Source organism: Heliconius melpomene, chromosome 1 (genome assembly GCF_056956725.1).
Source record: "Heliconius melpomene rosina isolate 202511_hmr_F chromosome 1, ASM5695672v1, whole genome shotgun sequence".
Lineage (NCBI taxonomy): Eukaryota > Metazoa > Arthropoda > Insecta > Lepidoptera > Nymphalidae > Heliconius > Heliconius melpomene.
The window spans coordinates 2,614,058-2,641,183 of NC_140389.1; the positions used below are offsets into that span (position 1 = coordinate 2,614,058).

Consider the following 27,126-nt stretch of genomic DNA (forward strand, 5'->3'; position numbering starts at 1 on the left):
TGAGATACACACTAAACGCATTAAAAGGCATTATGATTCTAGTAAATTAATCAATAAACGTTAATGCGTTCAACTGGATGAATCTAATTGCATTAATATATAGTAGAATACTACAGATATATCTAATTAAGTTATTATATTCATATGGTCTAACAGTTCCTTTACAAATATCACAGTGCTGAGTGTGCGCAAAGTATTTTTTTTCTATTATTTAAAATAGTGAGAATGTGAGAGACTTTTTGACAATTACAATTCTATAAAGTAAATAAATGTAATATAATTATCATTATTATCACTATTTTTTGTATTATAACAGCAAAAGTGAATAGAGTTAACAAAAATAGTTTTTTACAGTTTGTTGGATTTTAACTTTTTTTTTCTTAAGAGGTGATTAAAAATTTTATTCTTTTTTATATAATTATAAATAAGTTAACCATCGTGGCAACAGATTAACAATAAATGTGATAGTTTTGGATTCGATTCGTAGTAAGTTATTTTAGAGTTCTAGCGCAGCTCTAAAATAGCAATGTTTCGAAAATTGGGTGGAAAACGGCGTATACTTAAATCCTAGGTTCCTTCTACCTAGCCATTGCAAGATAAAATATAATTATGTTACCTTGAATAATAAATATTGTGTACACCCACACGGGATATGCGAAGTGGTAAGATCTAAATCTCTTCTTAGGTTTAGTACTAAGACGCTACCTTCGTAATGTTTTGTTGCTAGTTTTATATTGGTATTATATTTTTTTCTGGCTTTAAATATTTTATAATTAAATTTAGTATCTTCCACTATCTTCCACTTCCACTTCCACCATTATTCCACTAGTTTTGAATTTTTTATTGTAGGTTAATTTAATAAGTGTAACCTATAGGCCTACACTGCTGTGTGATTTCATTTTTATAGATATCTTTCATTTTTATAGAAGCTGATTTTATTTTTATAGATATCTTGTTATAATGTATTTAAAAAAGAAATCATTTTCAAATTCAAGACATTAAGTGTGAAGTGGCGGAGTTAAACGTAAAAATGGAAAAAAATAATTCTTTCCTCAAGTGGGAATAGAACCGACAGCCTCTATAACTAATATACATAAACTTAAAAAACGAATTAAATTCGTTGTACATTATACCTATTGCCATCCTTTCATAAAATTTTATTCATATACTCGTAACATTTATTAAAGTAAGTAGCTTTCCAAAATCTCTTCTCGGTAATAGTTTACATTACATAAGAAGCTTTTGTGCAAAGCAAAGTTTAATATTTCTTGTCGTTGCTCTCAGCTTTAGAGAAAGTCGCATTTAGAGTAACTAAACGAGCCTGAGTGGAATAGAAATCCTTTTCTTTAACTTTAGACACACGGATCCTGGGAATTTATTGTTTAGATACTCCATTCCCCATTAAGACACTTCCGTTCCCACTTTCCGTTGAATTTGCTTCGCTACGGAAGAGAAGACAGCGAGAAAAATGAAAATATTTAATTTCAACGTATGAGAATCAACAGCCATCATTTTCTCAGTTACAACCTTGTTGTAAGTTTTTCTTTGGAGGACGGGAAAAGGAAAAATTAAAATAAAATCCTGTCTTCGAATGGGAATCGAACTTCGAATCACAAACGCTATTCTGACTTTAGTATAGTCGGTTAAAAATAGTATCCAATATTCTAGATTATGTATGTAGAGCCTCTCCATACCATTAGGTTGCCGCGTCATTAACGATACCGCCAGCCCGAGAAGCTACGGTTCCTTGAGTATTTGAAAATTTCGCTTCGCTGCGTAGTGTATAATATTATTATATTTTATATTCTCATACATTTTCTCATTATCAAAGAAAAAATGTAAAAGTATAATAAGCTTTTACAGTTTAGTAAGGATTTCAACGCCGTGACTGGTTTATCAGAATAGAAATGAATTAAAAAATTGATATAATTGAGGTCAGTGACGCAGAGGCGCCGTAAGTGCGACAGGTTGTGGGTTCGATTCGCACTCAAGGAACCAGAGATTAATGACATATTTAATATTTTCACTTCGCTCTGGTGTCGAGGCAAAACGTGGTGTTGAGTTACGCCAAGCAACACGCAATGCCTCCAGAATTCGGTGAAAAGTGGGAAGTAAAGAATCTTAATACTAGGCTCCCTCTGTCCTAAAAAACATATTAAAAAACAGCTAAAAAAACATATAGAAGTTTTAAAATTGAAAAGCTAACAACAAAAGAGGACTTTAGTTCACTTTTAAAAACGCAGTACTGACCGAGTGCAGGCTGCATTTTTAATAACACCTTGGCTCTCGACGTGTCGCCTCGTTTTGTTTTAAAGTTTGCTTAACCTCTCACTTCAGTAAAGTGAATTACTTTTTAAATGTAAGAAAACTTCTGTGAAAATACAGTTAATACAGATATTACTTTACTTACCGTTGTGGCATAGTGGCATTACCTGACTGTAATGGGGAAGGGTGTGGTTTCGATTACTACTCTATTTTCTCTTCTTGGTAATGAGGCAAAGTGCGTGAGTTCTGTAAATCAACATGCAAGGCCTCATGAATGATAAGGAACGTGGGGAAACGGAAGTCTCTTAAAGGGGAACGGAGTGTCTTATCACTAGGTTTCCAGGTTCATAAGAATCATATATGAGCATATAGTAGAGTAGATTATAATATCTTTTATACTATATGCGTGATACAACGTAAAGCTAAAAAAAACAATACACGATGTTGTTTGCCGCTTTGATTTCTACTCGGAGAAAATTATTATTTCAATTTCTTCGTTTTTCCTTAACACTAAACACATGTTGGCTGTCTTAATATTTAACTTTGTTCCTGATTTCTGCCCTGTTATGCGAAAAAAGCGTAAGGTTTTTTTAATAAAAATAAAGTAAATACTTTTTCTTGTTAAGCTTAAGTAAAAATGATCTATACTTATAAAGATTTTTTTCTGGATACGTAAACGAACGCCACATTTTGCCTAACCAAATCATAATGAAAAATAACCTACCTATACCTACACAATTATATCGATTGAAATTTGAACCCACAATCACCATGTACACTACACTACTAAGCTTTGACAGTCTCATAGTAAATCTTATTTTAAGTTTATCATAAGTAATATTAAACTTTGAAGTGTATATATAAAAATACTTACAAAATTGAAGCTCCTCTAGCTCTTACACATTTGGCAAGTTGTCAACGACCATTTCGTAGATTGCACTCAAATGAGAGATGTCACGACGTCCAATGTATATGAACTTGAATATATAAATATATACTTGATTACCTGAATTTTCTTTTTTAGTTTTCTTACAAGAAGGAAAAAAAACATCGTATGTATTACATTATAAATTATCACACTATTATAAAATAAATACAATTTTTTTACTTAATATCGAAATTATAGGTATATTTCCAAAGGAAAATAAAATAATCGTTCTTATGTGCGTTTAAATTACAAAAGAAAACTGCAAAATAAAAGTATACAATAAGTCTCTAAGTAAGTACTAAGTAACTATCCGCTTGTACTAACAAAAAGCTGTAACCTGAACATAATAATGTCTGTAAGCAATAACAGTAAAAGTAAACTTGAGTTGTTTTGTAAATAACGATGTATCCTATTCTTCTGTGACTGTGGGAACCATTAAAATATATTAGTTTTACAATATACGTATATGTACACATGGCGCGGCGTTTAGTTCCGTCATTCAACACGCTTTAAACTTCGTGGTAATTATCCCAAATTAGGCGGAAAATGGGACACGGAATGTTTTGAAATTAGGCTCTCTGCCTTCCTTGATATACGCGGGATACAGTGAGAAATGAAAAAAATGTAAGTATCAAAAAGGGTGGACCTTGACAATAGTTTCTTTCAGTCTACCCTTCTATAAGCGAGAGAAAACGTAAGGTAAAAAAATATAAATAAGAAGTACCTTTAAATTGGCTAGAAAGTGGAGTATGTCGTTAGAGATGGTTTCGTAACAACTCCTCAAAGTGCGAGGGATATGTGAAAATAAAATGTTTTATTTCAGGATATATTTGAAGTTAAATCTGTAATGGATTCTGGCTGCAAAAACGACGTATGTGAGATTTCCATTTTGGAAATTATATTTTTCATTTTCTCGCTCTGGTAACACGATAAAGCACGGCGTTGAGCTCTGCCACTGAACACCCAATGTCTTGAAAATAGGCAGTGAGTAGAAAACAGAGTGTCTTAACACTAGGATCCCTTTTGTATATCCTATTATATACGGTATACAGCGTGAAGCTAGGTAGGCTCTTAGGAAAATGCAATTTTTATTTACAGTGAAGGAAAAAGAAAATTATTTTATTTTAAAGACGTAATTAAGGTTGAAGCAATTTGTCTTGCTTTTTATTACGGTGCTTCCTTATGTTTTTCAAACTATCGTACTAAAATATGTTTTAGTTAAGTAAAAAATATTTAGATTTTCTTATAAAATAATTATTGTTTTTAATAAATATATAATTAGAAACTGTAACTACATCTGGACGAAACGCCACGTTGAGTTCCATTTATGTGTTGGCAATACACGAGAATGTAGATTCAAATCTTATAATCTCAAAAGTTAATAAAGTCAAAAAATACTATTTTTATAGCTTTACGCTGTATTCCACATATTACAATAAGGTTTATAGATATATATAGGTAGTCGGAGGGAACCTTCCCCATTTTCCCTATAATTTTCGAGACATTAACTAAATACACATGTTAATTGGCGAAAGTCAACGCCGTGTTTCTCCCACAAAACCCACTGCCACTGTGCCATAACGGCCCCAACTATTCATACTTTAAAACCCACCACACCACCGGGCTATCTGCTTGGCCTAATTAGCGTTGAAAATAGTAATGTAGCGCCGAAAAGCTTTACAATCCATTTTTCTTTTGAAACTTCGTGACAACGCTCTTAGTACAGCATGCATTTCATTTACGAGAATAGGCCTTTTACAGCTAAAAACAAAAGTAGGTTACCTTTTTTTCTTTTGGTGTGATTCCAATTGAGATATACATATATGTTATGTAAAAGCTTTTATTAAATGAAAGAAACAAAACAAAGATATAAAAGTACTCTTAATATTAAGAAATATAGCCCTCAGGTTGCATGTAAATGATTGTTGTTATGGCTGTGGGTTCATATCCAGAACTTGTAGTCTTCGTAGTACGGAGTAACTTTGATCTAAGAAGATGAAGATCAGTCTTAATTTTTTTTAGGTTATGGTTAGTTATCGATTTTCCAAAGTGCCAGTCAATTATTATAAAAATCCATAAAAGCTCAAAGTTTTTTTATTGTTATAGAGGAGAAACAAAAACAACCTACAGAGGAGTGCCAGACATCAGAGGTAGAGGCTGCGACGAAGATCCAGGCGGCGTTCCGGGGTCACAAAACAAGGAAGTCCATAAGCATGAAGACGAGCAAGCCGAATCAGGAGCCGGAGCCAACAAGGGCCGAATTGGAGGCTGAGTTCCGAGCTGATGATAAAGGTAGGATTAAGATAATTTGTTTTTGTTGTCATGGTGGAATGGTTTTGTGGACTATTGGAAAATATTGAAGCTTTGTATTTCGGTACTGTGCTAATACCCTTTTTTTCACAATGTGCTATTTATCATGAACAATAAATCTTTAACTAAAAAAGCTTTTAACAAATTAGATATTAGTATTTTCCCTAGAAGATCGAATATACGACCTCTGCCTTAGCTGTCAGATTTGCTAACCACTAAGCTGACGAGCTCATAGAATAATTCTATTAGTCATACAAAAACGTTACAGCTTACTTCCTTAAGGAACGTTATACTTACAATATAAAGGAAACAGAGGGAGGGGGTAATTTCAACACGATTGGATTACAGTATCGACTAGGCATTTTGCTTCGTAAACCTTTCGGGGTTATTTTAAGACAAGGAAGGCGTTTTTTGTATTTATGTATATTTATACAAAATTGTAGCATTTTATTCGGCAAAATACTGTCAGGATAAATCATAATTAGACGAAACTCCTTCAAATGTACTATCCCAGACGAAGTTGCGAGACCTGCAAGTAAAATATAAAATCGTAAATCCCATATAAAATTTAACATTGAAAATTTTCACGCTTTTCCAAGATATCAATATTTCAACAAACATCCGGTTTACTATCAATGAATATGAAAGTGGATACCAAATTGTGGTTACCAAATGAACCCACCAAATTGTGAATTCATTTCAATATTCATACAGCAAGGATCGTCATAAATTATTTTGTCGGTATTTGCGTATTTTTATACCTACGACGATGATAATTTTTTTGTGTTGAATTATTGAGATATTTTTACGAGACTTCTAACTTTTGGTTAGGAAAGTTAGATAATACGGGGGATATTGTTGAAAACAAGTAAAACTCTACACACAGCAGGGTGGTGTCTTAATGGGAAACATTTTTAACATTAGGTTCCCTCTGCTATGTACGTGACACAAAGTGAAACTCAAAAAAAAGAATGGAAAATTATCTTTAAACATTTTCTCTAAAGTAAATGCTGCAGAGTTTATTTATTTATTAACAATGTTTCAGCGACCGAGCGCTCTAAATATTTACAGCAGGAAGTTTACACTCGGGAGGAAAGGGGACAAAGAATTATTTAGTTTAAAAATAAAACGGAAGTGGGACGCCTAAATATGGAATTGCAGTTGCTTGTCAGTTGAGCTCACTAGACTGTGTCTGGTGGAATAAATTTGTATTATTTTTAGAGTTTCTAATTGTATGACAATTTTCTTTGTTTATTTAATCTTTACATCCTATAACATTATAGCATGGAAAACAGTGGGAGCCTAGTTTTAAGACAATCTGAATTGAAGACATTGTTCGCCATTGATTGCGGAACTTAACACCGCGCTGTTTCAAGCTTATTCAAAAAATAATCCATTCCATCGATGGTAATCGTATTCACAATGGAGGTTGGAGGTCTCTAGCTCTTTCTGAAATCCAAGCTTAGTTTAGCCAGAGCCCTTTCATCAGTTACTTTACTAGAACTACCGGCTTTAATACCAAATTGTGCCCATCTTTTAAGGCTATTATTTTTTAGAATTTAATTGCAAATATATAGTTTTCCGGTTTTTTTTCTGAACTAGTAATAGTTAAAAAAATTAAAATAATACAATAATTGTCTTAACTTCTACATAATATGTAATTCAGTTGGGATCGCAATATCCCGAAATTGTTTGAAAGTTTAAGAGGAGAATTGAGAAAAAAATAACTGCGATACGTCCAAGGGGATTTGTTTTTAATCAAACTTTTGGTTTATCTTGTAACAGTTTTAATGGAGAAATAAATATTTAGATCGAGTATAGCTTTAGCTTAGTAGATAATTATGTAACTTGTTGCTAATAATGACGCAAAATTTCTACATCAAAAGTTCGTTAAAAAGTAAATATGGTGCCAAGAATGATTTCATGATCTTTTTTAACGAGGAAAGCTATTTTTCTTATATTACAAATAATAATTATATTTTTTGATTTTATTACAAGTACACTCCTTTAAATTTTGGTGGCAGTAATTTTAATTGTATACAAATTATTGGCATACAAATTGAACGTTGACAAATGGATATTCAATTTGATAAATTTTAAATATCTCATAGCTTCGAAATATCTGATGCGGCTTCTATGGCGTACAATAATCACTATGGATTAATATCCCAATCGTAGAGCCGAGGAAAAAGTAAATTAATGATATATTTATCATTGCAAAAAAAATATTAACTTATCATCATACAAAATGCGTATAATAAAACCCTATAATTAAAAATAGAATGAATAGATCATTAAATTTTAATATTCCCTTTCATTCAAACACTCAATGGCGGTTCCGTGAAGTTTGAGTATCGCTGGCTGAAGTGTCCTTGGAAACAAGAAGTATTGACCAGGCCCTTTAAAGCCTCACAAAGGACTTTAACGATTATTATTTACTTTTATATCTATGTATTTAAATTTATATAATGTAATAGCTATTGTCAGCGATATTTTAATTTGAATTTACTTTTTTGTTACTTTTCAATTTATTTATCTAACAAGAAGATACAAAGAGGGTGTTTTTTAAGTGCCACGCTTTAGTCCGGATATATTAAATGAATTCCATGAAAAGAAAGAATTCTAAAAAAACACCGCAAAGCTAAATTTGTCATCTTTTATAAATTTTACTTCCTATTGCCATACAATCCTGAAATTGCTACAGAACCATCGGTGTGCGAGTGTGATTCGCACTTAACCTATTTCTACCTATACTTACTAGAAAACGAAAGAATTTTTTTCGTAAAATTAAAAAATAGGATTTGTTACTAAGTGGTCTACCTGTAGAGGTGTCAAGCTATCGCATCCTTGGACATCTTTTGTTGGAAGAGCCCTTGTCTGTAACCTATTTAAACTTGCGATTTCGATTAAAATAACCTGCCATTTTCACTTCTTTTTTGATGAAAATTCTATATCCTCAAATATTGATATATTTTTGTGTTATTTTCCTTGGCAGAAAGTGGAGAACGGAGTGTCTTAACATTAGGTTTCCTCTGCCTATCCTGCTGTCTGCGGGATACAGCGTGAAGCTGATTTATTTTTTATTAACTTAATACTTTAAAATACTTGAAATAATAGCAGATTTACTGAAATGAAAAACCGCGATAAACAGATGCTACCAATACAAGCCGAGAGTTAGTTTTAGTTAGTTCCCACCAAAGTTGGCCGAGTTTGGTTACACTTATCCTCATATTTACTTTGAAATATTAATATTTGCTTTAATACAATTTTAGTTTTAATGAAGTTTCTCTTGGAATTAAATTAGTGAAGTAAAATTTTACATATGCATAATAGTTTTTTATTAAATGTTTTTATTTTCATTTTAGTTTTTGAATTTAATTTTTAGTTTCTGTCTCTATATATTGGAGATTTTAAATATATTGAAATTTGTATAGCAAGTAACATATGAAATACTCAGTTTATATAAAAGTGTAAATATTATATTTTTTATGAAATTGTAAGTAGAGGGAGAGACATGAGGAGGAGAGAGGAGACACGTCTGTTTTCCACTTTCCACCGACATTGAGGCATTGCGTGTTGAGTGGCAGAACTCGGAAGAGGAAACAGAACTGAAGACTGCAGAACTAGGAAATTAAAATATTAAATTTAAATATATCATTTCCCCGAGTTGGAATTGAACCCACAGCGATTGTACTTACAATCACTCGCTATTATTGCTTTCTCCTTACCTAAAAGGATAGGTAAAATGTAAAAAAAAAATAGAATATTCAACTTACAATATAAAATTTTCTTCTATATTTCTTCCACGTGTATGCTTTAAGCTTCGTTGAATGCTATATTTCGGCACATTAGACCTGTCTTTTCTAACATATTATTTTGAGAAAAGTTTGTGTTGAAATGTGCTATAGAGTTCTCTTTATTATTTATGTTAAACTACTTTTTGCTCATGGCCCCGGCTGTGGTAGTGAATGCGGTGGAGAATGAGTAGTTCCCGAGTTGCTTCCTAATTTGTTTATCTCTTATCTATATATATAAAACTTTTTCGTTATTGAGTGACAGACAGACACCGCACCACCTAAATTACACATCGTAGAACGTTGACATTTCATATGCAGGGTCCTTGGGGAATATAAGGAAGCACTAGGAAGTAAAAAAAAATCTGAAATTCCTATGGGAATGGGAGGTAAGGCTTTAAGGCTTATCCACGTAAGCAACTGTGAAATGTGACATTGTACACTTTGTGACTACAATTATTTTTCAATAATATTTTTTGTAAATATCAAATTTTATATGTTTTCTAATAAGTATTTATTTGTTTTTTCATAAATGTGGAATAACACTTCTACATTTTTTGGACAAAATATACCAACAGTTATTATTGTGTGTAATAATAAGACATAACAAATAAAATTTAGTTTTTCCAATCGATTTACAAATAATTTATAAACCTATAATAAAAATATTTTCTTAAAAGTGAAATATCGCAATATCCGGATAAGGAAATAAAAGTCTTGTGCACACAGGACACGTCCCCTCGTCGCCAGAAAGAATTATGGGCTGGCTCTTGGCAAAATATCAAGATGTGGTCCCGCGAGGATAACGACGAGTGGAAGGAGGTTTTATTACTCGTTTTCCTATTGAAATTGACATTAGATTATTTGTTAAGCTTCACGCTCTATCCCGCACATAGCAGGATAGGCAGAGAGACTCCGTTAACTCCAAATATGAACTATCTCTATCCCCTATGAGCCTTTACGTCCACAATTGTTACCAAGTTTGTATATACGATACTACTATGAAATTAGCTCGAACGTACTGTATGTAGAACAACAGACGACTAGTTTGGTTTGGGAAATACAGAGGGAATTGTAAAATTGGATTTTCTATGCAGAAATATGAATACATGCATACTATACATAATTAAATTTTGTCGTCGTGGCGCAGTGTGCCAGCCTCTGACTGTAAAGGCGATGGTTGCGGGTTCGATTTACTTCCGAAAGAAGTTTAATTATTTTTATTCTTTCATTCTAATAGACATTTCCATTTTGGTAAAGTTCGGAAAGGAGGGAAACGCGCAATGTCTTAAAAAAATGTAAAGTGGAGAACGGAGTGTCTTAAAGCGAGGTTCCTACCGTCTTCTCTGTTTTTCTGGAGAAAGCTTGAAACTCATATAAATAATAATAATAATAATTTGTATCACATACACAAAGTTTAAGCATACATTCATCTAACCCCAGCTAATTTGGCCTACTGCCCATACTTCCAGGTAGCTGTTCCCCAAGTTTCAGTACACGCTACTGGTTAGAATTCGGTTCTACATCGTTACTTGCATATGTTGAATCAGTAAAGTTTACTTTGCTACTCGCTCTATACAGTTTGTATGTGGGACAGTCATTAGGAGGAAAACGTTTCGGTTTGGAATGGAGGCTTGTTATTTTAGTGACATGTTGGAAATAGAAAGTTTATTTATGTATAAGTTATTTGGAAGGATGAAAGGAATTGAAGAATTTAATTGACCCGCGCGTAATTTACGCCGTCGTAGCATCGTCCGGAATTATAAACGCGAAGGCGACGAGTTCGATGTCTATTGAAGGATAAGCGTTGACTTCTGCCACTCGACAGGCATTGTCTCAAAATATCGTCTTCCTTTTAATAGTAGGTTCCTTTTGCTTACTTTGCCATATACGGAATGTAAGGTGAAGATGAAAGAAAGCAATGATTTCAATGTAATTAATGTTTATTTTTATTTTTAAAGTTGCTATGCCTTTGGATTTTGTACAAATTCAACATGATATTCATTTTATATTATTTGCATATCGCCTGTGACGCATTGGGACCGGGCCTGACTGTTAGCGTGATGGTTGTGAGTTCGATCCCCCTTGCTTGGATGCTTAAATCAAATTATAGCGTTGGGTTCCGCCAGCCAAAAGGTAAGTGAATTCAGGGCGAAAAATGGGGGACGGAGTGTGAAGACACTGAACTGAAGACACAGGGTAGAAAAAGATAACCTACTATGAAGATAGTAGGTTATCTTTTTCTACCCTCTCAGTGAGTATAGTGGGAAACTGAAAAAAAAAACACTATATTTTGTAAATAACTAAAGCAAATTTCTTTACAAACATAATACAAAATGAATAGTAATTTCCGATATTAATCTCAACCCCATGCGGATATTGTAATGAGAATGTAACTTGATTTCAACTAAATATGTAAATGCCTTTTAGTTAGACATGTGTGACATGGTAATTAGGGATTCAAAGGCGGAACTTCTAACGAAACGTTAATCACTGTCGCTATAGAAGCCTTACTACAATAGTTGTGAATGTACATATTATGAAACACAGCAGGATAGGCAGAAGGAACCTAGTGTTAAAACACTCCGTTCTCCACTTTCTGCCGAATTCTAGAGGCATTGTGTTTTAAGAACTTAAGAATGAAAGTAAATAAATATTTCACGGCCTCATATTAAAGAAATATGTTCACCAGTAAAACAAGTGAAATAAATAACATGATAATATGGCTGAAGTAAGTTAATACATTTATATTTAAGACGTCTGTGAGCCTCGCTGAAACCTTGGCTTATTTTCTTATTTAAAAGACTCGTTGTAAATAATAAATCCACGTTGCCGAGTACTGTACTGGGGATAGGATTGCAGAAAAAACACCGCAGCTCTCATGAAATATTCTAGTTCGGTATATATAAAGAAAATATATAATATAAGAATATATGGTTTTGTAGCACAGTGTACGCATATGCGAGGGTTGTGGATTCGATAGCCATTTGGAGGTAGATAAACAAGTAAGAAAACTAGTAAGTTTACATCTCGTCCATGCTTTTCTTGCTGTTCGCATCGCTCGTTGTAATAATAAAAAAAGACAATCTTTGATAAACAAAGATATATATTTTTTTGGTTTATAATTTATAGCACTAACTATATGCTATTTAAAAACAAATATATTTTTTTTATATAATAGAAAGATGTTGAAACCGTACAATTTAAAGTCATAATTATCTTTTTTTTAATTATTTTATTACCAGAGCGAGTACGTCACTTAAACCCTGCTAATGTCGATCAAACTTACAACCATTGCCTTTAACTTTAAAGTCAGATTCTGACCCACTGCGCCACCACGTCCCCACAACAGTCCACATATCTACCATAACATGTTTTATTTATTTATTAGACAGAAATATTGCTATGGAAAATGCCATTAAATATACACTTCAACGAACTGGAAAGGAGAGGAATGAAGCTGAGTGAAAGAGTACGAATGAATTAACATGTTGAATTATTATGTGATTAGAATGTAGCACGCATATAATATTATTGAGGCCAGAAAGTGGGGAACGGAGTGTCCTAACACTAGGTTCCCTCTGCATACCCTACTGTGTGCGGGATACAGTGTGAAGCTAATAATAATAAAAATATATATAATAAATTCATATGATTTAATCATGTTTTATATACTATACAACACTTATGTTTTCTCGGTTTTTTGTATGCATTCATTCAAGTCCCGGAGATAGGAAGAAAATCAGACAAAGTTTGCAGCACAGCGTCTGGATTCGATTCCCACTCTAGAGAATGAATAATTTTAATTCCTAATCATGGTAAGAAGACAGAGCATGCGTTGAGTTACACCCCACAACACGCAATGTCTCGACAATATGACGTCTACTCTGCCTTGACGCTTATCTGAATCTTCCAAACATCATGAAGAATACAGCCTAAAGCTAAAAAAAATAAGAAACCTCTTAAATATAAATATTTTTTACTGCACTTTAAAAAACATATAAGTAAAACAAAATAAGTAAAAACAAATCATGTTAAAATAATGTTTAATTTTATCTTAAAACTTTCGCAACAAAACTGCATTACTACACAAATTTAAGCCCCAAGCTACCTTAGTTGTTCTATAATACTAGAATATTATATACTCGTACATATATATATATGTATACTCGTATGTGGTACCAGCATTCACTAGTTTGTAGACTCGATAAAACTTAGTTTCATACAATTCTGCAATCCTTATCTCATTATTATGTTTTAAAGGACCTTTTGTAGCGTAAAATTATGTTGGTGTAGAATATTTATTTTATTAATTTATATTATTTCTAATTCATAACTTAAATATTTTTTTTATGTATTACTTTTCTGTATAAAAGTTAATAAAACCAAATTTCATAATTGATTAGTAGCTTTTTTTCCACAATCGGCTAGAAGCAGTCTGGAACTACAAATGTGATGGTTGTAATTTCGATTCTTACTTGGGGGAATAAATTATTTTTATTACCCTGCTGTGGTATATTGCTTGATCAGTACTAGACCACATCTATTCGACACGCAATATCTCAAATTCGAGCGGAAAGGAGAACGGAGAGTTTTGACACTTGGTTCTTTATGGCTCCTCAGCTATAACCGGGATACAGCGTAAAGGCTATATCACTACTCTTAAGATACTCCGTCACTTTTAAGATACTTCCGTTCCCCACTTTCCATCGAATTTTAGAGGCTTGTGGGTGATAGGATTTTCTTTTTTTTCTACAAAAAACATTTAATATATTACTTTTATAATAAGTAAAAATTTCTTAAAGAAATAAATAAAATCTTATCACTTAAGAACTGAGTCTTTTATACTTTCTTTACTAATTGAGTTTTATCTAGAAGTCTAGAACTAATTAAACACAATTGGGTCTCAAAATTTCACAATAAGATAACCTTGCTCTTGACGTAGAAGAGAACTGTAGCTTTGAGACAAAGGATTACTCACAAAGATACCTGGACTTTTAAATTTCAAACGAGTTTAATACAAAATTCTTTAAGAATATAGATAACAAAATAATTTTATGTCAATATTCTATGTTAGATACTGTTTATATTTATGTTTGTTTTTGAAATTATTTTCTAAAATATTCTTCCATGCTAATTTTCTAACCATGGATGGACGGCCTCTTATATTCTTTTTAACTATCTTTAGATACATACTGTATAACTTATTTAATTTAGTTTTGTAAACAAAAACAGATCTTCAATACAGTTAGTAGAAAATAAACTATCCGTCACAATCAATTTCCCGCTAAAGTGTGTGTGACATATTATAGTTTTTCTTATCAGTTTTTTCCTTCACGGAAAAGGCGAAAGCATTGCACGGTACAGCCTTGACATTTTATTAGAACCACTCTATTTCTTCTATAAACAGAAATAGTAATACCCTATAGTAATATATTCGATTTCGTATGTTTATCTAATAACAAATATCTATTATTGATGATACTTACATCTTGTAAATGCCTTGGTTGTGGGATCTATCCCCACTCGAGAAATGATTCTATAAATTCTGTGTAGCAGTGTCTCCGATTCAAACGATAATCAAAGAACGGAGTGTTTTTCTCTGTTCTCTCTGCCTACACTGCTATATGCATGAAACTAAAACAGCAATACTTAAAACGTATTTAATTATGAGAAGTAATACAATAGCAGGCTTACGCCTATATTGTCTACGCTATACATTATTCTTAATTCCAATGCTGTACGGATGACAGATGTGAAGGATGAACAGGCATTACGGCGCTTATGAACATTAATTATGATAACTTCAAATATGATGTATGTATGTATGTGTCATCCATAATAACTTAGGTATGTTATAATATTTTTGTTTTTTTTTTAATTTAAAAATGTAAAAATAATATTAAAGTTATTAAATGTTAGTATGATTAAGTTTTATATCTTTTAAATCAAGTTTCACTAAAATAAAAAATAATTTTGCTGTATTTTAACCCTTTTAACCGACTGCGCAACGTAAAGTAGGGTAATATGTTTATCAGTGTAGTAAAATTTAAAAAAATACTAACAAAAACACTTTTATTTCTGTCAACCCCATGTAATTGAACAAAATCCACATAGAACCTTCGAAATCCGACGAAATCACGTTGATTCTATTTTATATTCCTTTGACTCGTATTGTGATCCCCTTTTCTATATTGAAATAAAAGTTTCACATTACTGAAATCCATTTTACTTTTAGGTTTTTTTAGAACATATTTAATAAAAAAAATCCTTTCTCCCGTATTTAGCAGAGAAGAGGAGAAAATAGAGTTTCTGCTTTCAGATATTACGTGTTGAGTGGAGGAATTTAGTAAATAACCATTATATTTTTCGAATGTGGATATGTGGAATGTGTCGAATACTGGAGACATTGCGTGTTGAATGGCGGATTCCAGTGGGAATCGAACCCACAATCTGTCCCATTTACACACACTTTGAACCATTGCGCTACCACTGGCCTTATTAAAAAATTTCAACATACCTATTTCTAAAATAAATGTACACGTCGACAAAAAAACATTATTCCCGTCACAAAACTGTCCCGGCCGCGGTTTTAACGTTAAAAATTTATGACACTTCCTCTCATAGCTTACACGGGATTGAAATTAAATTCAATTCACAAATATTTTTATATATGGGTCACTGAGTCTATTGATCTTTTAAATTTGTTTAGCTTTAAAAATACGCCTATTAATGTTATAAATTTGAAAATTTGTGCAGATGGATGGATGTTTGTATCATTTTCACGCAAAAACTACTGAACAGATTTGGATCAAACTCTGTAGTAATATAGCTTATACATCAGAGTAGCAAATAGGTTACATTTTAAATTCTAACCCAATTAAATTGAAGAAATATTCAAGAATTTCAGTAAATTTTTACTACTAACTACTTACTATATAAAAATATTAAAAAAAATAAATAAATCCAATACTAAAATTCACGTCAAACCAAATAAATAATTTGGGAAAACGTCAGCTCTGACAGTTTTATGTCTACGTTACTATCAGTAGGCATATGTTTATTTTCAAGGCGTAATAAATTATAAGGAGATCTACCCTTATATCCTCCACATCTCAGTGACGTTGGGATTGTTTATCAAATGTCTCTTTGTGTGCTATGAAATAAAATTTATAGTAGCTTCACGTTTTTTCCGGAATAGCAAAGAAATAAGTAAAAACCTAATGGTAAAACATTCCGTTCTCACCACATCGTCCTTGTTTTCAGATATTGTTTGTTAAGTGGCGTAACTGAACGCCGCGTTTGTAGTGGAAGCCGAAGCCAGTAGAATATCAATGTGGGTTCGATCGCCATGGATATTATTGCATTCAATTTTTTAATTTTGTAAAATAAAAAAAACTGGTTTTGAGTTTAATCATTCACCACGAAATGTCTCCAATTCGAGTGACGAATGGAGAACAGAGAGAGAGAGAGATCTTAACTCTAGATTTTCTTATAAAAACATTAAATTCTAAACAATTCTACTAAGACAAGTATAATTTAGTCAGTTTTTCATTTGTGGCGTTTCGAGCGTGCCAGTTGAGTACTATTTGATAAAAAATATAATTTTACACAAGTATAGTTCTATATGATTTATTATAAGAGAAGTTATAATAGATTGTACCCTTTGTAAAAAAGTGTGGATATATCTCAACAGATACAATGCGATGAAAAATGAACGCAGTGGCGGACACTGGGGGCTTTTTAGTTTGTTTTCATTGTTACCTTCTGAATAAAACTAAAAGTTGAACTTTTGATATAGGTATGGATGATGTTCGCGATTCATTTTATTTATATTTCTTTTTAGCTTCACGCTTTATCACTCACATAGCAGGAATGGCAGAGGGAACATAATGTTAAACACTTCATTTCCCATGCGCCGTCCAATTTTAGAAACATTATAAATTTTCTAATGGGAATAGGGGTAACCTGGCAATATAGTGTTAAGAGACATACTTTTTTCCCAGGTTCGGTCTGCCTACCTTGCTATTTGCGGGATACAATGTGAAGCTAAAAAAGTCGAAAGAAAGACTAAATAAGGGAATACATTCTACAAATTAGTAAATAACGTTAATTTTACGTCTCGAAAATGTCAAAAGAAACCCACCCAAATGTAACCTAAATTGTAAGCATAAAGAAAACGCTAGTTGGCGTAGATTAACCTGAATTCTACTAATTAGATGTAGGCTCTTGTGGCGCAGTCTGTTAACACGACTCGGTAGTTACGTGTTCGATTTTCAATCGGTAAAATGAATTACTTCGATTTCTCCTCTTACCTCCTCATATCAACTCAATGTCTTGAATTTTTTTGGAAAGCTTAGAATGGAGTATCGAGACACTAAGCGCTTTCTGACCTATTCGGTTTTGCATGTACCGACAAAAAAAATGAAAATAACGCAAAATATATGTATTTTTATATAAATTCACATTAAAATACAAAGTTCAAAAGGTTATTTTAATGACTTAGGTATAGAAAAAGTTATTTTAGATTTAGAGTGAAATTTAAAACATTAAACATTCCACGAGGTAAGTTCACGTCGGAAGCGGTTAACAAACTCATCAACAAAAGCTTAGAATGGATGAACATTAAAATTAACGGAATAGTTTAACAGCTTGTTTCATACGGTTTATTGCTTTTCTATTACAGCGTATCTCGGGAAACTTAAGAGAAATTGCTTTAAGCATTGATACGTTGTATATAAAGAGAAGTTATTTCAGTTAAGCAATGAATTTTAAGAAAGTTTTCACTAATAGATACATGATTCATTTTTTTAGCTTCCCGCTCTATCACGCTTAGCACGGTGAACAAGGGACATTTAGTGTTTAGACACTCCGTTCCACATACACTGCTCAATTCGAGACATTGGGTGTTGAGTGCTGAAACTCAACGCCGAGCCGTGTCTTGTTATTGTTATGTAATATATATTTTTTCACGAAGTGGGAATAGAACCCACAAACCCTCAAACGTGATAAAAAATATATAAATTATATGTTATATTAGATTTATAATTAACATATTTTAGCAGTATAACATTTCAGGATCCCCAGGTCACGATATCCGCATAGCGGCGGCTACTACGTAATTGCATACTGTAACCTGCTGTTCATAATTTCGGTACGAGAATTTCGGTTAAACTTAGTATGTGTTTAATATAATATGTACGAGTATGTTCTAACGGCCGCTATCACAGTATACCGTGATATAATGTGTAGTTTATTTTTTATCTATATAGATAAGAGATAATAAGATATTTTGAGATTTAAGATATTTTACAGGCTATGTTAATATTTTTATGATTTCGTACCTCGACAGGAAAAAATAGAAACCTTACAGGATCACTTTGTTAACTGTCCGTCTGACAAGACCCTAATCTTTCCACTCATCGCCGAATTCTGGAGGTATTGAGAGGTGGAACTCAACGCCGCACTTTACCTCGTCTAATCAGCAACTATATTTTAAACATAAATATACAGTTTTCCAATTAGGATACAATATCACTACTTTTATTCGGGTTGTAAACTAATATACCTACCAATTTCTCGCATACAGGGTAAGCAGAAGGAACCCTCTTGTTAAGACACACCGTTTGGGCTTAGGTTGAGTTGTGGAACTTAACGTCGTGTTTTGTCAGAGAGAAGAAATAAAAATATTTTAAATATAATCATTCTCCCTAAATTATCGGTGATCGAAACCACAACTATCATTTTACAGTCGGATGCTGTCCCACTGCGCCAGGACAGCCTATCCACCTTAATGGAATTTCAGTAAAATGCTAGGAGTATAAAATCCTCTAAGAGCACTCCTGCTAATGATATAACTTATAAAAGTAAGATACTTAAAAGAAAATGAGGTTAGAACTTTGGAGACTTTTCACTGACGAGCGTGTATGAGAGAGTAATGACGTTAGGTGTAGTGCAAGTCGATATATTTTATACCATAATTAGTTAGTTAATGGGAGAAAGTGAGTGTCCTGTCACTGGGTTATTCTGGCTACCCTGCGATACGCAATAAAAGCCCCGAGTGGGTATCGAACCCATAGCCATCGCGTTATACGGTCCGTTGCTGACTAAGATAAACAATTCAAGGAAATAATTATTACAAGTTACATCCTGCAACTTCGATTGTGAAGACTTGAAAATGTCAATATCTCCCATTCCCATAAGAATTCCAGTAGAACCTTTCATAGTGCACTTTATTCCTACTCACTACTTTTCACTCTACAGGGACATGCCAAATGTGAGAGTTCTATGCCGCGGATTTTCGGATATATGCTGTATATCAGCCATTCACGCTGCAGTAGGCAACGTAGTGTTAAGACACTTCCGTTTTCCACTTTCCGACGATTTTTGGTGGCATCGCGTGTTGAGTAGCGTAACTAAACGCCGCAATAAGTAATAAATATTGATATACCTGCATAAGAGTTGAAATGTTATCACTACGCATTTCTGATTAAAATATTTTTTTATAAAAACAATAATGGGGGTTGGTGGTTTCGCGTGACACTTAATTTAATGGCTTCCAACGTACTATTTATAGATTTCATAGTGTATTTTGTTAAGGCTGTGATACGAGTATAATTTGTTTATTACGTGCTAGTGCCATAAGTGGTTTTTTATCGCTCACTTAAATTTTGTACTAAAGACAGTAACATTATGAGACCGTCATAGCGCAGCGGGCCAACGGCCAAACGGTCTGACTGCAAGCGCGACTGCTGTGGGTTTGATTCCTACTCGAAGGAATTATTATTTCCTTGGTCCTGTTGGTACTTGGTACAAGTGCTTGTAAAACAATGCTCGACATTGAGTTCTCACGCTCACATAATGTCTCGAGAACTGAACGTTAAGTGGAAAACGGAATGTTTTGTCATTAGATTCTTCTTACCTTCTCTGCTAAGGTCGCCTCTAGGAAGATAGCGTGAAGCTGGTAATAAAACTAAAATGTTAATAATAAGTGAGATATTTGAAAATAACAGAATTAATTTCACAGCAACTGATTGTAAATACAATGGTGTATTCCACTCGTGAAAATGAGCTATATTGATTTTCCAGCATTAAAATTAGGTGAAAAGAGGACAACGGAGTGTTCTTACACTGGGTTCACTCTGCTTACCCTGTTATACGCGGGATACAGCGTGAAAATGACAAACTTAACAACATATGAAGAACATATAAAGTATAGTTCATATATAGGAAAAGTAATCTTCAGTGAAATTTCAGAAATAGCTCCACATTCGTCTTTGTCTCACACTGGTTTAATTACTCTCGGTGTTCAAAGCATAGGTGCGCTAATTGGCAAGAGAAAGCTCACAAAAATAGTTTGAAACTTTTGAGTTTGTGGTATTGTTATATTCTAGTATTAGTTGTAGCCTCCGACTTGGTTTGCGGGAAACCCCTTTTTCACGTTCCTACAGGAATTTTCGGAAATCCCCGGCAAGTTCCCCCTAGACACAAGATCTTTTGTTTACTCCCTACGAAATATTATCATTTAAATGTTTAAATTGTCTAATTTGTTTTTTATTTCAGCTTTCTCTTTCAAATGTCTCAAGTTCGGGAAATAGGTAGAGAACGGATTGTTATAAAATTAAGTACGTAGGCGGTCTCGGTACTCGTAAAAGTGGCAAATGTGGGTGCTAATCGGGAAAACGTTTGAGGATAAATCCATATTCGAGCAATATTTAATTCTAAATGGGTGAAAAACGGAGGAACATTGAAAGGTAAATTATTTCATTTCTTTTGATTTTCCAAATTTTTTAATCTAAAAAGTGTTGTTTTATGCCGTTCAGATTTTTGGGAAGTCCCCAAAAATATAAAATATAGAAAATTCGTTAAGTAATTTTAAAGTTACAATATCATATTCTCACGTTTCTGAATACCAAGAGAGGTTCTTTAAAAGTAATAACATAAATCAAAAGTAAGAAAGACTGAGTTCGTTCATTTCTTTACAATAATTTATCAAATCTTAATAAAAAAAGTTTAGTCAAAATATCTTTGTATAAAAATTTATAAAGTTTTTATAGCTACACATTATATTCGATGGACCGTAGTTTCGAGACATTCTCTAGTTCCCAGCTTTTTAAGACATCGCGTGTTGATCGGCGGCACTCAACGCCACGCTTTGTCTCGTTACTAAAATGAGGAAATAGAAAAAAAATATAATTCCCCCTAGTGGGAATCTAATTAGTTTACTTATATATTACAGTAAAAAAAGAAAGAAAATCTTTTATTGAGTGCGTTTATTACTCTAACAGAAGTTATAATTTAATCTAAACTTCATCAAAATCAGTTCAGCACAACATAGCACGCAGGTAATTGAATGCTCAAACAAAAGGGAATTGTAATGTATTGTAGTTTCCACTACAACTATTGTTTGGCTTTGTAGCTCTGTTATGATTTCATGCAAAAGGAAAATTCATTATAAACGTTAGATCTATTTGCTGCAAAACGCTTCCACGTTTTCTCGTAGAGAAGATTTTAGGTAATGAATTCGATTCTCATGGAATTGATAATGTTTTTCATAGAATAGTATCTAACAGAAATCTAATAGAATTTTTTACTTCTTGTGAATATTTTTTTTATTATAATAACTAACGTCGCTAAAAGATAATAAAGAAAATGGAAAATCACAAGATCAATATAAAATAAAATTAGTAAAACTTGACGTACTAAAGTATAATTTACTGTGCATTGCTTTATAAGATACCTTAAAAGAAAATTATAAAATTACTTCTTATTTATGTACATTTCAAATAATGACACTATACTAGACACTGAGGTACACAACGGACTTTCTTAACATTAGGTTCCCAGGTTACCTCTTCTTAACAAAAAAACATCATCGCCACTGAACTATAAGTATTACCTTTTACAACCGTCAAAAAAGATATTAGATATATAAATAAAAAACTGTTAAATTTATTCATCCGTATCATTTTGAAAACAACGCTCCGGAACGCGGCATGTCGTTTTATTTTTGTTAGAGAGAATTTGACCTGGAAACGGCACGTGAAAGCCTAGTTGACTGTACAAATAAAAGTTGAAATTTTATATTTGAGTTCTTTCAATTACCATTTATGAAGTCTTATTCTATTTGTCCTACTACGAAAACAGAGGGTTGTATGGCTGTGTGTATGTTTGTCTGTAACATCCTAGCTCGGATAAACCGATTTTGATTTAGCTTTTTTTGATTTAATATGAATTAATATATATCACAAAAATATGTTAGAAATAAGCAGAAAATAGCACAGACGAAAACCAATCTGTGTTTTATTAGTCAAAGAAAAATAATATTATATATTTTTTATCATAGTGTCAGTTACATACTTTTTAATATAGAGCCGCCATCGACTTTACAAAGCGGAAGGATCAAAAGATTATATTAAATGTCATATATCTTATATTGAAGGGATTATCTCTATGACAAGGGTGCCTTAAGTCCCTTTGTAACTTAAATATTTTGACAATAAAATAAGAACAGTTTTTAACCGACTTCCGTAAGAAAAGGAGGTTATCAATTCGACTGTATTTTTTTTCTAGTCTTTGTTTTAATATGTATAATCTATCTATTTATTTCAATTAAGGCTAGTGTGAGAGTGGTGCATAGGCGCAAGGTTGCGATTGTTATTGCAACTTCCATTTGAGGAAATTAAATATTAAATATTTTCATTTCCTCGCTCTGGTATCGAGGCAAATCGCAGTGTTGAGTTCTGCCACTCCACACGCTATACTTTCTAAGAGTTCTACGGAAAGTGAAGATATTAGGACGGATATTAGGTTTCAAGGTTCCCTCTGCCTACAAGATAATCTGCCTATGAGCTCTAAGAGATAATTTTCCGACATTTGTATGAAATAGGAAAAACAGGACTTTGGGTTTTCACACAAAAGAAGTTGCGGATTAAAATTCGTATACAATATTTATGTAGATACGGGTGGTGGGAAACGGGACTATCTTTACTTGTTCAAATATTCAATTAAAATAAATATATATATAAGTTCACCAGTTAACACGCAAAACCTCAAAAATTCGGTGGAAAGTGTACACAACTACTTATTTACATTAGTGAGAATTAATTACAAGAACATATTTCCATGAATCATAATTCTATTAACTGATTATTTCGTTTTTAATAAAACTTTGAGGTAAATTTAATCATTTTCTATTTAAAGTACTTTTAACTACAAAATATTTTTTCTTTAAAAAAATTAGTGGAGAAATATTGCAAATCAAACCATATCCTTACAAATATAAAGCCTCAATTCGCACAACAGTAACCGTAGTGCAGTAGTTTCCGATTACCAGCCTTAATTTCCTCTGCCAGGGATAGAAAGGCTAGAGCCATTGAAATGTATATGAGGTTAGAGCTGTTTGACATACATACATCGATGATCGTACATTTATAAATAGTATAAGTACAAAGAAAAAGAAAATAGCTATTTACTGTAACGTTTGGAAGTATCGCAGCACCGTTTGAGAATAAAATTAAGATTGACGATTGGTTGAAGGGAGAGATTGACGTTTAAATTTCTATTTAAATTCCTTAATTAAAAAGAAAAAAAATCAATATTTAAATGATACCTATAAATTAAATGTATATTTTGAGATATAATGTGTACTTTCTTTTAAATGGTGGAACTCTAGCCACGCTTTGCCTTATCACCAGAGCGAGGGAATGAAAATATACTAAATATTTCATTCCCCCGGGTGGAAATCAAACCCGCTACCGTTGCGTTTACAGGTTTAACCACATAAGGTACAAATTCATTTCAGCATTTAACGTTTAGAGACAACAGTGTTTAAAGTAATATTATTTTTTATATCTTTACTTCGAAAATGTTCAATAAAGACAGAACGAACATCGATTTCTTGAAGCAAATACCATTGTGATTTTCAATTTGAGTTCACTGTGTTCCGAATCTCTCGGCTCTCCCTATAGATGTTGTGAAAACATTTGGAATTTCGCAAAACTTTTTTCGGACTATTTGAGTTGAACTATTGCAGTTGGAAAGGCGAGTATTTTTCGTATAAGAGAGATTTTTAAATTTTTCGTTTTCCTAATATGGTACTTGATCTTTCTATATTTTTTCGTTTTAAATTTAGTAAAGTTCGCTAAAAGTCTGAGGTTAAATTAATAAATGAAAATAAATAAGAACAGAGAAGTTAAATTTGTTTTGTACAATGACTCTAAACGGAGTGTACAAGCACTAGGTTCCCTCTGCCTACCCTCCTAAAAGCAGGATACGACGTGAAGCTATAACAAGAGAGCTTCTCACAAAAACGTTACAAAATTTGAATTACCAAGTTAAAAAATCAGCATTTCAAGAAGTGAGCAGTGAGTAATTGGCTAGAGCACTTGGACAGCATCCAGGGCGCGGCTTCAAATCCTGCAACGTACAGATTTATCAACGCCATACATTTTGAGTTTCCGTTTGGCATCTGTGCAAAAAGGAATATATCTTCACTGCATTATTAACATGGTGCCAAAATTATTGTTCTCCAGATTCTGTAACATCTTTTATTTTGTTGACAAGATTTTTGCTTGAATGTTTTTGCTTTAGGAAAAAGCTTGAGGCAGTGATGCAGTTGTAGATTCGATTCTCACTCCAGGAATAGATTATTCTATATCCTCGCTATGCTGACAAGACAAAGCAGGGAAACGAAGTGTCTCAACATTAGATTATTTTTTATAATATTATCTACTTTTATTATTTCTTAGAATTAATAGAAAGAACTCGGTAGCACCCAGATTCGTTATTGTTTCATTTTTTATTATTATTTCCTTTTACTTTGAGTACCGCTATTTAATATTCAATAGAGCTCTTAATGGACAACTGCACTTAGTGCAACAAAAAAATAATTTAAATATTAAATATTTCGCCGAGGACATTTCAACGTCATGCTATAATGGTATGTATTCGTATGCATATAAAAAAACTGGTCAAATGCGAGGCGGACTCGCCCAATGAGGCTACCGTACCAATTTTGGGATTCTAAGTAGGTCAATTCTCATTTTATATGAAAGTAATATAAGTGCAAATATGAGTTTGTATTGATTTTTTTCTATGAAATATCTATATACACTTAAATTTTTTGGATCTTTTTCTTTTTTGTATGGTGAGTTTTCGCTTCGTGTTAAATTTCATAACTGTAGGCCCACGGGAATCTTATAGGTATTGATTACGCAGCAAAATTTATGTAAAATGCTCGTGTCTTTTGATTGCGTTGATATAGAAGATTGATATTTATTGTGCTGCAGGAGACCATAGACTTGAATATTTAGTATAAATTTTAGACGGACAGATGGACAACAAAGATTCTGTAAGGGTTCCCTTTTTACCTATTGAAGTACGGAACCCTAAAAAAACAGCTTCAGATTTTGCACACAGCAGGGTAGGCAGAGCAAGCTTACTATTAAGACTCTTATTCTGTTCCTCACTTTCCGCTCAAAATAGACAAAACATCGAGTGTTGAGCGACGCAACTCAACGCTGCGCTTTGTCTCGTTACCAGAGCGGGAAGAATTAGTACGAGTAGTTATTCACTCGTTACAGTCAAACATACATTGTAGAATGAAATATAGCACATAAATAACTATAATATCACAATAGTGTCCAAGAATTTTCTTATAGCTTCAAAGGATGAGTTACTTTGATACCCCAGCCTTTGTGACTGGCACCTAACGAGCCTAAGTGTTGGATGCAGTGCACGGTTTACATTGTATAGAAACTATATTTTGTATTATATTTTTGTAATGGAAAAAAGAAACACTTATATATTTATATATTTAAAATCACACTTTTATAGTTAGAAAATGTATGGAAGGCATAATAAGAGAATAATATTTATTTATTCTAATGTGTATGTATCTCAAGACCAGTCGTGGCGCAGGGGTACAAGCGGGTAAGACATACTTTGTACGCTCTGCTAACGAGTCAAAGCGCGGTGTTAAGTTCCGCCACTCAACATGCAATGCCTCCAGAATCTAGTCTACTCTACTATCTGTTGAATGGACGTCTACGTCTAAATGGATGGATTTCAAAAAACATTGGTTCAAATCCTGCTACGTTAAAAATTTTTATACGTTTTTTAAATAAAAAATATCTTTTCTAAGTGTGGAATAATAGATTAGAAATATTATCTTATCTTCAATCTTTTTTTTTTAACATCGGAACCTATATATGAACTCACTACCATCGCGTTAAGATTATATTTCACGTTTCACTGAATAGGTAGTTGATTAAATAGAATAAACAGCGAAAGGTCAGCAGTGAGCATCGACGAACGACATTTATCGAAAGTGCACATAATATATAAATAATCGCCCACGTTTTCATTTACTAGTCTATATATATCTACATATATTTTACTTTACCTCGCCCACAGAATGCTTATATTTGTACGGCTTTTTACGGAGATAATGTTGCCATTTTATTTTTACTAAAATTTGGGGTGTTTTTAGTAGTGAATATTCACGAAGTCAGAAAAAATATGGATGAAATTCGAGATGTTGATTTAGTATAATGAAAATATATTTATATATTTATATTTATAGAGACTATCGTTACGCAGTGCCCGTTACGAGCCCCACTCGTGGGCATGAATTACTTCCTTGCTTTCAGCGGGGCGTTCGATTCGGCGATAAATGGAAAACGCAGTGTCTTAACACTACATTTCTTCTACTTAAAACACAACATCGTAGTGCAGTGGGACACGGACTCGGTAGTTATAGATTCAATCTCCACTGGTCTCCTTCTAATTATATTCAAATGATACCTTCCTATTTATTATACGAATAGT

At 32.7% G+C, this 27,126-nt stretch overlaps 1 protein-coding gene across 2 annotated transcripts in view; it reads left to right on the top strand.

Moving 5' to 3' along the window:
- The window catches only part of igl (IQ calmodulin-binding domain containing protein igloo), a 106,879-nt gene that overhangs the window by 65,429 nt on the left and 14,324 nt on the right, over positions 1–27,126 (top strand). For both annotated transcript variants that reach the window (XM_085185950.1, XM_085186011.1), the window contains one exon: positions 5,300–5,485. In XM_085185950.1, coding sequence (XP_085042076.1) covers positions 5,300–5,485 — 186 coding nt within the window. The remainder of the gene's footprint in view (positions 1–5,299; positions 5,486–27,126) is intronic.